Source organism: Pristiophorus japonicus, unplaced genomic scaffold (assembly GCF_044704955.1).
Source record: "Pristiophorus japonicus isolate sPriJap1 unplaced genomic scaffold, sPriJap1.hap1 HAP1_SCAFFOLD_2862, whole genome shotgun sequence".
Lineage (NCBI taxonomy): Eukaryota > Metazoa > Chordata > Chondrichthyes > Pristiophoridae > Pristiophorus > Pristiophorus japonicus.
Window position 1 is genome coordinate 6,181 of NW_027252628.1, and position 16,769 is coordinate 22,949.

The 16,769-nt window shown below is 56.3% G+C and overlaps 1 protein-coding gene across 1 annotated transcript; it reads right to left on the minus strand.

Annotated features, from left to right (window-relative positions):
* Window positions 1–2,918: 2,918 nt before the first annotated feature.
* LOC139247860 (serine/threonine-protein kinase Nek9-like) lies at window positions 2,919–14,816 on the minus strand. Its single transcript, XM_070871815.1, has 6 exons — window positions 14,682–14,816; window positions 12,541–12,702; window positions 11,257–11,427; window positions 9,537–9,596; window positions 3,785–3,951; window positions 2,919–3,216 (listed from the first exon to the last, which is right to left on the minus strand). Exons 1-6 carry the CDS (start codon window positions 14,767–14,769, stop codon window positions 2,968–2,970), a joined length of 897 nt encoding a protein of 298 aa, XP_070727916.1. The 5' UTR covers window positions 14,770–14,816; the 3' UTR covers window positions 2,919–2,967.
* Between the last annotated feature and the right edge of the window lie 1,953 nt (window positions 14,817–16,769).

Consider the following 16,769-nt stretch of genomic DNA (forward strand, 5'->3'; position numbering starts at 1 on the left):
CTATCGCTTCTAAAAGTTAAGTATCCTGGAATATTTAGTTCCCAATCCTGGTCACTTTGTAACCACGTCTCCGCAATGGCTATTGATCAAACCGATTACTTTCTATCTGTGCCATTAATTCATCTATTTTGTTGGGAGTGCTTTGCGCGATCAGATATAGTGCCTTTAGCTTTGACTTTTTTCTATCTCTCCCTGATTCACCTTAGTCACTGATGCCCTATGACCTTTGTTACTCTGTCTCTGCCTGACCCACTCTGCTTTTTGCCCCAAGCTCTACTCTGCAATGGAGCCTTGACATTTCTCTTGCTGCTTTTAAATTTACTCTTTCCTGAACCCTCCCACCCGCCTCCCCCTCCCCTTCATTAGATTAAAGCCGTGTCTACTGCCCTCGTTGTTTGATTTGCCAGGACCCTGGTCCCAGCCCGGTTCAAGTGGATCCCGCCCCAAGGAACAGCTCCCTCTTTCCCCAGTACTGGTGCCAGAGCCCCATGGAGCAAATCCCCTCCCTCCCACACCACTCTCTGAGCCACACTCAGGTTTGACTCAGGTACCAATCCCGAGATTATTACCTTTGAGGTTCTGCTTTTTAATTTGGATCCTAGCTCCCTGAACTTCCTTAGCAGAACCTCATTCCTAATCCTACCCATGCCGTTGGTTCCTACGTGGACAATGACAACTGGATCCCCCCCTCCCACTCCAAGTTCTTCTCCAGTCGCGAGGAGATGTCTTTAACCGCGGCACCGGGCAACACAACCATCGGAACCCCCGGACACGGCTGCAGAGAACAGTATCTCTCCCCCTGACTATACTGTCCCCTGCCACTACCACATTCCCTTTTTACACGCCCCACTTGAACTGCCTCCTGTTCCACGGTACCATGGTCAGTTTACCCTGCAGTCCTTGTTCTCATCCATACAGGCAGCAAGTACCTCGTACCTGTTGGACAAAGTCAAGGGCTGAGGCTCCTTCTTCACTACATCCTGGGACCCCCATACCTTCCCAACTCACAGTCACACCCTCCTGTCCCTGAGTAGTGACAAACTCGAAAATACTGCTTAACCTAAGGGTTGTTGTGACTGCCTCCTGGAACACAGTGTCCCCCCACCCCTCCCTAATGCATCGCAATGTCTGCAGCTCGGACTCCAGCTCAACAACTCTGAGCCGAAGTTTCTCGAGCTGCAGACGCTTACCGCAGATGTGGTTGCTCAGAATTTCATTGGTCTCCAACTCCCACATGCTGCAGTTACAACACACCACCTGCCCGGCCCTCTCTATCAACCTTATTTTATTTATATAATTACTATTCAAACGACTATTTTTACTGTTAATTTTTAGTTTTAATTAGTTAATTTAGTTTAAGTTATTAATTCAATAAAATTATAGTAGTTAATACTTTCCCACTTACCTAACCTAGGGAGCAAAAGAGCTGTAATAATCACCAACCAATCACCTGCCTGCTGCCCTGTGACGTCACTCCTTGTGTTTTGTTGTTGTTGAAATCATCGCAGGTTCCGCCTCCTCGGTGCCGCCCCGCGGGTTAACATTGCCTCCCGGGTCCACGCTGCCCCCTGGTGCTGCCCCCGCAGGTCCACACTGCCCCCCGGTGCTGCCCCCCGGGTCCACACTGCCCCCCGGGTCCACACTGCCCCCCGGGTCCACACTGCCCCCCGGGTCCACACTGCCCCCCGGGTCCACACTGCCCCCCGGGTCCACACTGCCCCCCGGGTCCACACTGCCCCCCGGGTCCACACTGCCCCCCGGGTCCACACTGCCCCCCGGGTCCACACTGCCCCCCGGGTCCACACTGCCCCCCGGGTCCACTCTGCCCCCCGGGTCCACTCTGCCCCCCGGGTCCACTCTGCCCCCCGGGTCCACTCTGCCCCCCGGGTCCACTCTGCCCCCCGGGTCCACTCTGCCCCCCGGGTCCACTCTGCCCCCCGGGTCCACTCTGCCCCCCGGGTCCACTCTGCCCCCCGGGTCCACTCTGCCCCCCGGGTCCACTCTGCCCCCCGGGTCCACTCTGCCCCCCGGGTCCACTCTGCCCCCCGGGTCCACTCTGCCCCCCGGGTCCACTCTGCCCCCCGGGTCCACTCTGCCCCCCGGGTCCACTCTGCCCCCCGGGTCCACTCTGCCCCCCGGGTCCACTCTGCCCCCCGGGTCCACTCTGCCCCCCGGGTCCACTCTGCCCCCCGGGTCCACTCTGCCCCCCGGGTCCACTCTGCCCCCCGGGTCCACTCTGCCCCCCGGGTCCACTCTGCCCCCCGGGTCCACTCTGCCCCCCGGGTCCACTCTGCCCCCCGGGTCCACTCTGCCCCCCGGGTCCACTCTGCCCCCCGGGTCCACACTGCCCCCCGGGTCCACACTGCCCCCCGATGCTGCCCCTTGGGTCCACACTGCCCCTCGGTGCTGCCCCTCGGGTCCACACTGCCCCTCGGGTCCACACTGCCTTGATCTCCTGCTGCTTTTATCTGCCACCTCCTTGGTTCTGCCGCCGCTTAAGATCTCACGGCACTATTTGGAAGGAGAGCAGGGGAGTTCTCCAGGTGTCCTGGGCCCAATACTTATCCCTCAATCAACATCACTAACAGATGATCTGGTCATTTATCTCATTGCTCTTCATGGGATCTTTGAGGCAAATTCCTGAGGACGAGAAAGGCGCTACAGAAATGGTAGTTCTTGCTTTCTTTCATGTACTTTAACATCTGCTGTGTCCCACCTCTCCTCGATATATGGTGAGCACTCCTCTGAACCTCCATCTCTTGTTCCTCCTACTCTCTCCCTCATTCCTACATCCTGAAACCGTCGCCTACTCCAACTCGCCCTTACCCACGGCCACAAACTGTGGCCCTCAGCCCTGCACAGTCTTCTCTTCCTCACACCACCCACACTGGAACCTCCGAACCACCGCTGGCTTGTTTTGGGCCGACTTCCCCCTCCCACCCCCGGTGGGTACTGCACCAAAATCCCTCAATAAATAATCGGCCTGCACAGAGCGAGCTGTGGCCTGAGCTCAGTTGCCTTCCTGTGGGGCGGAGCTGCTGCACAACCCCTTACCGCGGGCTGCTTCTGTTCCTCTGATTTCACCTTCAGATTCACCGCCGTTGTCATTTCGTTAAACTTGTCGTACGGAAGTGTTTCCTCACTCAATGCAACTGGCAGCTTGGCCAAGTCGCCGGGACTTTCTGGGATCGGGATAAACTCGGCATTCTCCAGCTCCTGGAAAACCAACAGGACACAGGCATTAAACGAGGCTCGAGCGATCAGGGCACACACTCCGTCCCGCGCGACACACCCAGACAAGGCCATGCATTGGAACCATCAAACCAGCAAATCATTGTAATGGGTCCAATATGAGAGAGCAGAGACTGACTAATACTGTAGGCACGTCACCCACAGGAACAGGCCGATGAGTTAAGGAGTGCCTGAGAGTTTGATAGACCCACTGTCAAACTGTAAAAATGTACACTCATTCCCACTTTATTCTCATCAGGCTCCTGCTGTGTTATCGGGAACATCGTTCATCTTCCCAAGTCTCAGTGAAGTGGGCATTCCTCACATGGGAGCCCAGTGTGGGAGGATATTGCACCTGGGGTGCATCGCTTTACAGCCGCACTGTGCCCGCGGGCTCCGTGCAGCAGGAACACTGGCTTATTCTCACGGTGCTTCCTCTGCTGCAGAGCTAACGAGAACTGTCTCACCACGGAGCTGGGATTTAACCGGGAGCCTCCCGCTGACCTCCCTGCTGGCGGGTTTAAGGCAAGCCTTTCCCACTGCCAGCGGTTACCTGCAGAAGCCACTCGGGACAGGAGCTCTCCGACAAATTGCTGGCAGACTTCAGTGGGTTCAGGATTCCGATTCCGCCCTTGTCCTCTGCTGTTCTTTTCATCCCGTTCTGTCCATCCTCATCCTGTTCATTTCTCACATCATCCTCCACTGGCGACCCCTGTGCAACTAGACGGACACCGAGAGGGTCAGGCACAGCTCATGTGGTGGTGGAAGGGTACCACATACACACCAATAGAAACCACCCTGTACAACTCTCCATCTCTCGCTCCTACTCATTCTTTACCAGGGCTGCTCCCCTGTGGGACCCCGCCCCTCCCTCCGTCTGCACTGTGGGACCCCTTCCCTCCCTCCGTCTGCACTGTGGGACTCCGCCCCTCCCTCCGTCTGCACTGTGGGACCCCGCCCCTCCCTCCGTCTGCACTGTGGGACCCCTTCCCTCCCTCCGTCTGCACTGTGGGACCCCTTCCCTCCCTCCGTCTGCACTGTGGGACCCCGCCCCTCCCTCCGTCTGCACTGTGGGACCCCTTCCCTCCCTCCGTCTGCACTGTGGGACCCCTTCCCTCCCTCCGTCTGCACTGTGGGACCCCTTCCCTCCCTCCGTCTGCACTGTGGGACCCCGCCCCTCCCTCCGTCTGCACTGTGGGACCCCGCCCCTCCCTCCGTCACTCCTCAAACTGTGGGACCCCTCCCCTCCCTCAGTCTCCCCTCAAACTGAGGGACTCCTCCCCTCCCCCAGTCTCCCATTAAACTGAGGGACTCCTCCCCTCCCCCAGTCTCCCCTCAAACTGAGGGACTCCTCCCCTCCCCCAGTCTCCCCTCAAACCGAGGGACTCCTCCCCTCCCTCAGTCTCCCCTCAAACTGAGGGACTCCTCCCCTCCCCCAGTCTCCCCTCAAACTGTGGGACCCCTTCCCTCCCTCCGTCTGCACTGTGGGACCCCGCCCCTCCCTCCGTCACTCCTCAAACTGTGGGGCCCCTCCCCTCCCTCAGTCTCCCCTCAAACTGAGGGACCCCTCCCCTCCCTCAGTCTCCCATCAAACTGAGGGACCCCTCCCCTCCCCCACTCAGTCTCCAAACCGTGGGACCGCTCTCCACCCTCAGTCTCCGAAATGTGGGACTCCCTCCCTCCCCTTCCTCAGTCTCCAAACTGTGGGAATCCCTCCCCTCCCTCAGTCTCCCCTCAAACTGTGGGAATCCCTCCCCTCCCTCAGTCTCCCCTCAAACTGTGAGGCTCCCTCCCCTCCCCCATAATCCCCTCAAACTGTGGGACTACCCACACTTACCACCACACGTGCACATCGACACACGCGTGGTGAAACCTCGAGACACGGGCAGCGTGATGCACACACCATGATACGCGCTGCGCGACGCAGTGATACAGACACAGTGAGTCAGGAGGCCTACAAGAGGCCCAGCCGGTGCAGCTGCAGCAGGGAGAGAAGGCAAAAAAGTAGAAAGAAATCGAAAGGTGACGTCACAGCCAAGGGGGTAAGTGATTGGCTGGTGATTGGTGAGTAGTTTTTCTTTTTTCTTTTCTTTATCAGTAAGTCACCTTTTAGCATTGTTGTTGCCAAACTAAGTTAATCTAGGGGTTAAGTCATGGCAGGAGAGCTCGGACACATGTTATGCTCCTCCTGTCATTTGTGGGAAGTCAGGGACGCTTCCAGTGTCCCCGACGACTATGTGTGCGGTAAGTGCATCCGCCTGCAGCTCCTGACAGACCGCACTGTGGCACTGGAGCTGCGGGTGGATTTACTCTGGAGCATCCGCGATGCTGAGGATGACGTGAATAGCACGTTTAGTGAGTTGGTCACACCGCAGGTAAAGGGTACACAGCGAGTTAGGGAATGGATGACCAACAGGAAGAGCAGTGCAAGGTAATGCTGCGGTCATCCCTCTGCAAAACAGATACACCGTTTTGAGTACTGTTGAGGGGGATGACTCATCAGGGGAGGGCAGCAGCAGCCAAGTTCATGGCACCGTGGCTGGCTCTGCTGCACAGGAGGGCAGGAAAAAGAGTGGGAGAGCGATAGTGATAGGGGATTGTATCGCAAGGGGAATAGATAGGTGTTTCTGCGGCCGCAACCAAGACTCCAGGATGGTATGTTGTCTCCCTGGTGCAAGGGTCAAGGATGTCTCGGAGCGGGTGCAGGACATTTTGAAGAGGGAGGATGAACAGGCAGTTGTCGTGGTGCATATAGGTACCAACGATATAGGCAAAAAACGGGATGAGGTCCTACAAGATGAATTTAGGGAGCTAGGAACTCAATTAAAAAGTAGGACCTCAAAAGTAGTAATCTCAGGATTGCTACCAGTGCCAAGTGCTAGTCAGAGTAGGAATCGCAGGATAGCTCAGATGAATACATGGCTTGAGGAGTGGTGCAGAAGGGAGGGATTCAAATTCCTGGGACACTGGAACCGGTTCTGGGGGAGGTGGGACCAGTACAAATCGGACGGTCTACACCTGGGCAGGACTGGAACCAATGTCCGAGGGGGAGTGTTTGCTAGTGCTGTTGGGGAGGGGTTAAACTAATATGGCAGGGGGATGGGAACCTATGCAGGGAGACAGAGGGAAGTAGAATGGGGGCCAGAAGCAAAAGATAGAAAGAAGAAAAGTAAAAGTGGAGGGCAGAGAAACCCAAGGCAAAAAGCAAAAAGGGCCACATTACAGCAAAATTCTAAAGGGGCAAAAGGTGTTAAAAAGACAAGCCTGAAGGCTCTGTGCCTCAATAAGAGGAATATTCGGAATGAGGTGGACAAATTAACTGCGCAGATATCAGTTAACGGATATGATGTCATTTGCATCACGGTGACATAGCTCCAGGGTGACTAAGGCTAGGAACTCAACATCCAGGGGTATTCAACATTTAGGAAGGATAGACAGAAAGGAAAAGGAGGCGGGGTGGCGTTGCTGATTAAAGAGGAAATTAATGCAATAGTAAGGAGGGACATTAGCCTGGATGATGTGGAATCGGTATGGGTGGAGCTGCGGAATACCAATGGGCAGAAAACGCTAGTGGGAGTTGTGTACAGACCACCAAACAGTAGTAGTGAGGTTGGGGACAGCATCAAACAAGAAATTAGGGATGCATGCAATAAAGGTACAGCATTTATCATGGGTGACTTTAATTTACATATAGATTGGGCTAACCAAACTGGTAGCAATACGGTGGAGGAGGATTTCCTGGACTGTATTAGGGATGGTTTTCTAGACCAATATGTCGAGGAACCAACTCGAGGGCTGGCCATCCTAGACTGGGTGATGTGTAATGAGAAAGGACTAATTAACAATCTTGTTGTGCGAGGCCCCTTGGGGAAAGATGACCATAATATGGTAGAATTCTTTAGTAAGATGGAGAGTGACACAGTTAATTCAGAAACTAGGGTCCTGAACTTAAGGAAAGGTAACTTCGATGGTATGAGGCATGAATTGGCTAGAATAGACTGGCGAATGATACTTAAAGGGTTGACAGTGGATAGGCAATGGCAAACATTTAAAGATCACATGGATGAACGTCAACAATTGTACATCCCTGTCTGGAGTAAAAATAAAACGGGGAAGGTGGCTCAACCGTGGTTAACAAGGGAAATTAAGGATAGTGTTAAATCCAAGGAAGAGGCATATAAATTGGCCAGAAAAAGCAGCAAACCTGAGGACTGGGAGAATTTTGTAATACAGCAGAGGAGGACAAAGGGTTTAATTAGGAGGGGGAAAATAGAGTATGAGAGGAAGCTTGCTGGAACATAAAAACTGACTGCAAAAGCTTCTATAGATATGTGAAGAGGAAAAGATTAGTGAAGACAAACGTAGGTCCCTTGCAGTCAGACTCAGGTGAATTTATAATGGAGAACAAAGAAATGGCGGACCAGTTAAACAAATACTTTGGTTCTGTTTTCACGAAACAAATAACGTTCCTGAAATACTAGGGGACCGAGGGTCTAGTGAGAAGGAGGAACTGAAGGATATCCTTATTAGGCAGGAAATTGTGTTAGGGAAATTGATGGGATTGAAGGCCTATAAATCTCCGGGGCCTGATAGTCTGCATCCCAGAGTACTTAAGGAAGTGGCCATAGAAATAATGGATGCATTAGTGATCATTTTCTAACAGTCTATCGACTCTGGATCAGTTCCTATGGACTGGAGGATAACTAATGTAACACCACTGTTTAAAAAAGGAGGGAGAAAGAAAACGGATAATTATAGTTAACCTGACATCAGTAGTGGGGAAAATGTTGAAATCAATTATTAAAGATGAAATAGCAACGCATATGAAAAGCAGTGATAGGATCAGTCCAAGGCAGCATGGATTTATGAAAGGGAAATCATGCTTGACAAATCTTCTGGAATTTTTTGAGGATGTAACTAGCAGAGTGGACAAGGGAGAACCAGTGGATGTGGTATATTTGGACTTTAAAAAGGCTTTTGACAAGGTCCAACACAAGAGATTGGTGTGCAATATCAATGCACATGGTATTGGGGATAATGTATTGACATGGATAGAGAACTGGTTGGCAGATAGGAAGCAGAGAGTCGGAATAAACGGGTCCTTTTCAGAATGGCAGGCAGTGACTAGTGGAGTGCCGCAGGGCTCAGTGCTGGGACCCCAGCTCTTTACAATATACATTAATGATTTAGATGAAGGAATTGAGTGTAATATCTCCAAGTTTGCAGATGACACTAAACTGGGTGGCGGTGTGAGCTGTGAGGAGGACGCTAAGAGACTGCAGAGTGACTTGGACAGGTTAGGTGAGTGGGCAAATGCATGGCAGATGCAGTATAATGTGGATAAATGTGAGGTTGTCCACTTTGGGGGCAAAAACACGAAGGCAGAATATTATCTGAATGGCAGATTAGGAAAAGGGGAGGTGCAACGAGACCTGGGTGTCATGGTACATCAGTCATTGAAAGTTGGCATGCAGGTACAGCAGGCGGTGAAGAAGGCAAATGGTATGTTGGTCTTCATAGCTAGGATTTTAAGTATAGGAGCAGGAAGGTCTTACTGCAGTTGTACAGGGCCTTGGTGACCTGGAATATTGTGTTCAGTTTTGGTCTCCTAATCTGAGAAAGGACGTTCTTGCTATTGAGCGAGTGCAGCGAAGGTTCACCAGACTGATTCCCGGGATGGCGGGACTGACATATGAGGAGAGACTGAATCAACTGGGCCTTTATACACTGGAGTTTAGAAGGATGAGAGGGGATCTCATAGAAACTTACAAGATTCTGACGGGACTAGACAGGTTAGATGCAGGAAGAATGTTCCCGATGTTGGGGAAGTCCAGAACCAGGGGACACAGTCTTAGGATAAGGGGTAGGCCATTTAGGACTAAGATGAGGAGAAACTTCTTCACTCAGAGAGTTGCTAACCTGTGGAATTCCCTACCGCAGAGAGTTGTTGATGCCAGTTCATTGGATATATTCAAGAGGGAGTTAGATATGGCCCTTACTGCTAAAGGGATCAAGGGGTATGGAGAGAAAGCAGGAAAGGGGTACTGAGGGAATGATCAGCCATGATCTTATTGAATGGTGGTGCAGGCTCGAAGGGCCGAATGCCTACTGCTGCACCTATTTTGTATGTCACACACACACACTCCATGTTATACACAATGTTATAACCGGACACTGCAGCTCGCATGCATCCTTTATACACATAGTGTGTCTGGAAATTTATTTGTAATCATCTATGTATATACATTGTGACACAGTTAAATCACGTGTAGCCACGATCACTGATACATGTCAGTCACACTCACCCGCTCCAATAGACAGCCCACTGCTGTTCGATCGAATGGTTTTCGACACGAATACAATTTCTGGAATAAAAAGGGTACAAAGCTTTGTTTGTGGAGATTTCACAGAACATAAAGAAGAATAAATGGTTCTCCGAGCTCTGTAACAGGACACTGCCACCAGGCACTGGGAGGCTGACAGACGGGAACAGTGGGCAGTCCCACCCTGGCCTGCGCCAGTCAAAACAGGTCGCTTTTATACTGCAAAACACAGAGCCCTTCTATACAAACCCTCCACACACCGGGAATTCAGATAAGCAGCATCCTAGTGTCAGTTGTGGCTCAGTGGGCAGCACTCACACCTCTGAGTCAGGTCATGAGTACAAGTCCCACTCCAGAGACTTGAGCACAAAATCCAGGCACTACTGAGGGAGCGCCGCACTGTCGGAGGGGCAGTACTGAGGGAGCGCCGCACTGTCGGAGGGGCAGTACTGAGGGAGCGCCGCACTGTCGGAGGGGCAGTACTGAGGGAGCGCCGCACTGTCGGAGGGGCAGTACTGAGGGAGCGCCGCACTGTCGGAGGGGCAGTACTGAGGGAGCGCCGCACTGTCGGAGGGGCAGTACTGAGGGAGCGCCGCACTGTCGGAGGGGCAGTACTGAGGGAGCGCCGCACTGTCGGAGGGGCAGTACTGAGGGAGCGCTGCACTGTCGGAGCGCTGCACTGTCGGAGGGGCAGTACTGAGGGAGCGCCGCACTGTCGGAGGGGCAGTACTGGGGGAGCGCCGCACTGTCGGAGGGGCAGTACTGAGGGAGCGCCGCACTGTCGGAGGGACAGTACTGAGGGAGCGCTGCACTGTCGGAGCGCTGCACTGTCGGAGGGGCAGTACTGAGGGAGCGCTGCACTGTCGGAGTGCCGCACTGTCGGAGGGGCAGTACTGAGGGAGCGCCGCACTATCGGAGGGGCAGTACTGGGGGAGCGCCGCACTGTCGGAGGGGCAGTACTGAGGGAGCGCCGCACTGTCGGAGGGGCAGTACTGAGGGAGCGCCGCACTGTCGGAGGGACAGTACTGAGGGAGACTCCCTCCTGTTGGGTGATCTTGGGGGAGGCTCCATTCCTGGAGTGGGGTGAAATTACGACATGCTCTGGCCCGGCTGTGAAATTGCGGGTACTGCCTCTCACATCAAGTGGAACGCAATGTCGTGTGCTCCACTTCCATTTGGGGCGGCTTCTCTGCCTCGCGCTAACACCTTTCAACGTTCCTTCCCTTCCATTAAAGGGGAGGGATTCTGCAAACTCTGCACGGCCATTTGAAGGCCCCCACTGGGCCCCAGGCTGAACGATCGCAGTCCGGACCACGCAACAGCAAAGTGGAACAGGCCGATCAGTGAAGATAAACAATTGTGCCACAGCGCGCCTCCCCTTTACCAGTTTGCCACCCGCGAGGTTGGCGCGAGCATTGCCCACGGTGGCCTCACGGGCCAATTTCCAGCTCCAGCCGATGATGACATTGGTGGAGGCACGGCAGCCTGGGGCGCCACTCGCGGAGCACGCCTCTCACTGACTCCCACGCAATTATGGTGGTGCCCTCCTCTCCTCTCCCCCGCCCCACCCGGCCTCCTCGCTCTCCACCCCCACCCCCTCCCTTCCCCCCCGGGGCGAGAGCAGATTTGGGCCCCGTTAGCTGGGAGAATTGCACACTTCCCTGGTGGGACAGAGCCACAGGGAGTGTTGCAGTGAACTCACCGGCGATGAGAATGGTGTGCCAGCCCTGGCAAGACAAGTCCGAGACGTTGTGAAGGGAACCGAAAATGGGCCGAGGCCAAGAGGTGCAGATTTCAGAACCAAAACCTTTCTCTGTGGCCATCATTCCAAGCCGGCCGTTCCCACCATTACCCCAGGCAAAGATCTGGTTATCTGGCAAAGACAATGGACACAGGTGTTAGAACATAGGAAATAGGAGCAGGAGTAGGCCATCTCGCCCCTCGAGCCTGCTCCGTCATACAATAAGACCATGGCTGATCTGATCATGGACTCAGCTCCATTTCCCCCCCGCTCCCCATAACCCTTTACTGCCTTATCGCTCAAATATCTGTCTATCTCCACCTTAAATATACTCAAAGACCCAGCCTCCACAGCTCTCTGGGGCAGAGAATTCCACAGATTTACAACCCTCTGAGAAGAAATTTCTCCTCATCTCAGTTTTAAATGGGTGGCCCCTTATTCTGAGACTATGCCCTCTAGTTCTAGTTTCCCCTATAAGTGGAAATATCCTCTCTGCATCCACCTTGTTGAGCCCCCTTATTATCTTATATGTTTCGATAAGATCACCTCTCATTCTTCTGAATTCCAATGTGTATAGGCCCAACCTAATCAACCTTTCCTCATAAGTCAACTCCCTCATCTCCGGAATCAACCTAGTGAACCTTCTCTGAACAGCCTCCAATGCAAGTATATCCTTCCTTAAATACGGAGACCAAAACTGTACGCAGTACTCCAGGTGTGGCCTCACCAATACCCTGTACAGTTGTAGCAGGACTTCTCTGCTTTTATACTCTATCCCCCTTGCAATAAAGGCCAACATTCCATTTGCCTTCCTGATCACTTGCTGTACCTGCACACTAGTGTTATCACGAGCCTAAAGTATGCCAACACCACCATCGACACCAGAGAGTTCAAGGTCAACAGCATCACAGGTCAGCATAGAGTGCAATGGAAAGGTTTAATCATTCAACACAAACACGCATGCCCTGAGAACCACTCGTCCCATCGACAATGCACTTCACAAGTAGTGGAGCCCATCAAGGAACAACACATGGGTCAAATGTGGTGGAGACCATGTTAAATATCAGTTTTAAATGGCAGCCCAATGTTCGAGTACTCGAACTACTACTCCTTTCAATGGGAGCCCATTGCTCCAACACTGAAGCTCCCACACAACCCTCCTGGGATATTCAAAGCATCAAAGTGTGAATTTATTCAGACGGACAGATCTGTTCGGCCCACCGTGCCACATTCGCTGTCATGTACCATCAGTGGATGCGATGGTGAATCCATCTCCACACGACACTCTCGTCACTTGCTTCCCTCCAAGTGCCCCAACCAGCACGTTGATACCATCGCGCTTCTTGTAGTCTCCCACTCCAAGCTGGCCGTACTTGTTACAACCGAACGTCAGCAAGCGGCCTCGCTCTGACAGAACAAAAACAGGTTCCATTAACACTGGCAGGGCACCGCACCCAACCCCAGGTACAGGGGGCACCGCACCCAACCCCAGGTACAGGGGGCACGGTACCCAACCCCAGGTACAGGGGGCACCACACCCAACCCCAGGTACAGGGGGCACGGTACCCAACCCCAGGTACAGGGGGCACCGCACCCAACCCCAGGTACAGGGGGCACCGCACCCAACCCCAGGTACAGGGGGCACGGTACCCAACCCCAGGTACAGGGGGCACGGTACCCAACCCCAGGTACAGGGGGCACCGCACCCAACCCCAGGTACAGGGGGCACCACACCCAACCCCAGGTACAGGGGGCACCGCACCCAACCCCAGGTACAGGGGGCACCGCACCCAACCCCAGGTACAGGGGGCACCGCACCCAACCCCAGGTACAGGGGGCACCGCACCCAACCCCAGGTACAGGGGGCACCACACCCAACCCCAGGTACAGGGGGCACCGCACCCAACCCCAGGTACAGGGGGCACCGCACCCAACCCCAGGTACAGGGGGCACCGCACCCAACCCCAGGTACAGGGGGCACCACACCCAACCCCAAATACAGGGGGCACCGTACCCAACCCCAGGTACAGGGGGCACCGCACCCAACCCCAGGTACAGGGGGCACCACACCCAACCCCAGGTACAGGGGGCACCACACCCAACCCCAGGTACAGGGGGCACCACACCCAACCCCAGATACAGGGGGCACGGTACCCAACCCCAGATACAGGGGGCACCGCACCCAACCCCAGGTACAGGGGGCACGGTACCCAACCCCAGATACAGGGGGCACGGTACCCAACCCCAGGTACAGGGGGCACGGTACCCAACCCCAGGTACAGGGGGCACGGTACCCAACCCCAGGTACAGGGGGCACCGCACCCAACCCCAGATACAGGGGGCACGGTACCCAACCCCAGGTACAGGGGGCACGGTACCCAACCCCAGGTACAGGGGGCACCGCACCCAACCCCAGGTACAGGGGGCACCACACCCAACCCCAGGTACAGGGGGCACCACACCCAACCCCAGGTACAGGGGGCACCACACCCAACCCCAGGTACAGGGGGCACGGTACCCAACCCCAGGTACAGGGGGCACGGTACCCAACCCCAGGTACAGGGGGCACCGCACCCAACCCCAGGTACAGGGGGCACCGCACCCAACCCCAGGTACAGGGGGCACCACACCCAACCCCAGGTACAGGGGGCACCACACCCAACCCCAGGTACAGGGGGCACCACACCCAACCCCAGATACAGGGGGCACGGTACCCAACCCCAGATACAGGGGGCACCGCACCCAACCCCAGATACAGGGGGCACGGTACCCAACCCCAGATACAGGGGGCACGGTACCCAACCCCAGATACAGGGGGCACCGCACCCAACCCCAGGTACAGGGGGCATCACACCCAATCCCAGGTACAGGGGGCACCACACCCAACCCCAGATACAGGGGGCATCACACCCAATCCCAGATACAGGGGGCACGGTACCCAACCCCAGATACAGGGGGCACGGTACCCAACCCCAGGTACAGGGGGCATCACACCCAATCCCAGATACAGGGGGCATCACACCCAACCCCAGATACAGGGGGCACCACACCCAACCCCAGATACAGGGGGCACAGTACCCAACCCTGGGTATCACATGGAGCAGTTCAGGTCAGGTGCTGGGTGCAGCTCAGCAGGCAGAGACTGGCGCATGTTCTGGGGGTATTGTGCAGGGAGCAGGGGTCGGGGGAAGAGAGAGCTGGGGGGGGGGGGGGGGTGGGGGTGGGGTGAAGAGAGCCGGGGGGGGGGGGGTGAAGAGAGCCGGGGGGGGGGGTGATGAGAGCCGGGGGGGGGGGCGGTGAAGAGAGCCGGGGGGGGGGGGGGGGGGGGGGAAGAGTGCGGGGAGTTCACGATGAAATGGCAGAATGGGTTCCATGCCCTCACTTACCGTCAATCGCTGCTGTGTGGGTCTTCCCAGCGGAAACTGTTCGGATTTTGTAAATGGCCAGCTGTTTGGACAGGGTCAGTGAGGTCATGTAGGGAACTTCCTGATCAGCCTGTGGGGAGAGAATGGGCCTGGGAATGTTCATCGACAGATAGTGTCACATCGCTCCGCTCTCACAGCACCCCCCGAGTACTCAGCCCCCCTCCCTCAGTACACACACAGCCCCCCCTCCCCCAGTACACACAGCCCCATCTCCACCAATACACACACAGCCCCCTTCCCTCAGTACACACACAGCTCCCCCTCCCCCAGTACACACAGCCCCACCTCCCCCAATACACACACAGCCCCCCTCCCTCAGTACACACACAGCCCCCCCTCCCCCAGTACACACACAGCCCCCCCTCCCCCAGTACACACACAGCCCCCCCTCCCCCAGTACACACAGCCCCATCTCCCCCAATACACACACAACCCCCCTCCCCCAGTACACACACAACCCCCCCTCCCCAATACACACACAACCCCCCCTCCCCCAATACACACACAACCCCCCCTCCCCCAATACACACACAACCCCCCCTCCCTCAGTACACACACAACCCCCCCCCCTCCCCAGTACACACACAACCCCCCCCCTCCCCCAGTACACACACAACCCCCCCTCCCTCAGTACACACACACCCCCCCCCCTCCCCAGTACACACACAACCCCCCCCTCCCCCAGTACACACACAACCCCCCCTTCACCCAGTACACAGACAACCCCCCCTCCCCCAGTACACACACAACCCCCCCCTCCCCCAGTACACACACAACCCCCCCCTCCCCCAGTACACACACAGCCCCCCCTCCCTCAGTACACACACAGCCCCCCTTCCCAATACACCCCACCTCCCCCCAGTACACACACAACCCTCCCCTCCCTCAGTACACACACAGCCCCCCCTCCCCCAGTACACATACAACCCCCCCCTCCCCCAGTACACACAGCCCCCTCCCCCAGTACACACACAACCCCCCCTCCCCCAGTACACATACAACCCCCCCTCCCCCAGTACACACACAACCCCCCCTCCCCCAGTACACACACAACCCCCCTCCCTCAGTACACACACAACCCCGCCCCTCCCCCAGTACACACACAGCCCCCCTCCCCCAGTACACAGCCCCCCCTCCCCCAGTACACACACAGCCCCCTCTCCCCTAGTACACACACAGCCCCCTCTCCCCAGGTACACAGTGCCCCCCCTCTCCCCCGGTACACAGAGCCCCCCCTCTCCCCCGGTACACACACACCCCCCTCTCCCCCGGTACACACACAGCCCCTCCCTCCCCCAGTACACACACAACCCCCCCTCCCCCAGTACACACACAACCCCCCCTCCCCCAGTACACACACAACCCCCCCTCCCCAGTACACACACAACCCCCCCTCCCTCAGTACACACACAACCCCGCCCCTCCCCCAGTACACACACAGCCCCCCTCCCCCGATACACACACAGCCCCCTCCCCAGTACACAGCCCCCCCTCCCCCAGTACACACACAGCCCCTCTCCCTAGTACACACACAGCCCCCTCTCCCCAGGTACACAGTGCCCCCCTCTCCCCCGGTACACAGAGCCCCCCCTCTCCCCCGGTACACACACAGCCCCCTCTCCCCCGGTACACACACAGCCCCTCCTCCCCCAGTACACACACAGCCCCCCATCCCAAGTACACACACAGCTCCCACCTCCCCCAGTACACACTCAGCCCCCCTCCCCGAGTACACACACAGCCCCCTCCCCCAGTACACACACAACCCCCTCTCCCCTTGTACACACACAGCCCCCTCTCCCCTAGTACACACACAGCCCCCTCTCCCCTAGTACACACACAGCCCCCCTCTCCCCTAGTACACACACAGCCCCCTCTCCCCTAGTACACACAGCCCCCTCTCCCCAGTACACACACAGCCCCCTCTCCCCTGTACACACACAGCCCCCTCTCCCCTAGTACACACAGCCCCTCTCCCCTAGTACCACACAGCCCCTCTCCCCCAGTACACACACAGCCCCCTCTCCCCGGTACACAGAGCCCCCCCTC

Bases quoted from the DNA above. Each gene is read 5' to 3' on its own strand.
- LOC139247860 (XM_070871815.1), bottom strand. From the start codon at position 14,769: ATGACCTCACTGACCCTGTCCAAACAGCTGGCCATTTACAAAATCCGA. The intron at 12,703-14,681 runs GTAAGTGAGGGC...TTGTTCTGTCAG, and splicing joins CCACACAGCAGCGATTGACG to AGCGAGGCCGCTTGCTGACG. The intron at 3,952-9,536 runs GTGAGTGTGACT...GTGTCCGTCTAG, and splicing joins TGGGCTGTCTATTGGAGCGG to TTGCACAGGGGTCGCCAGTG.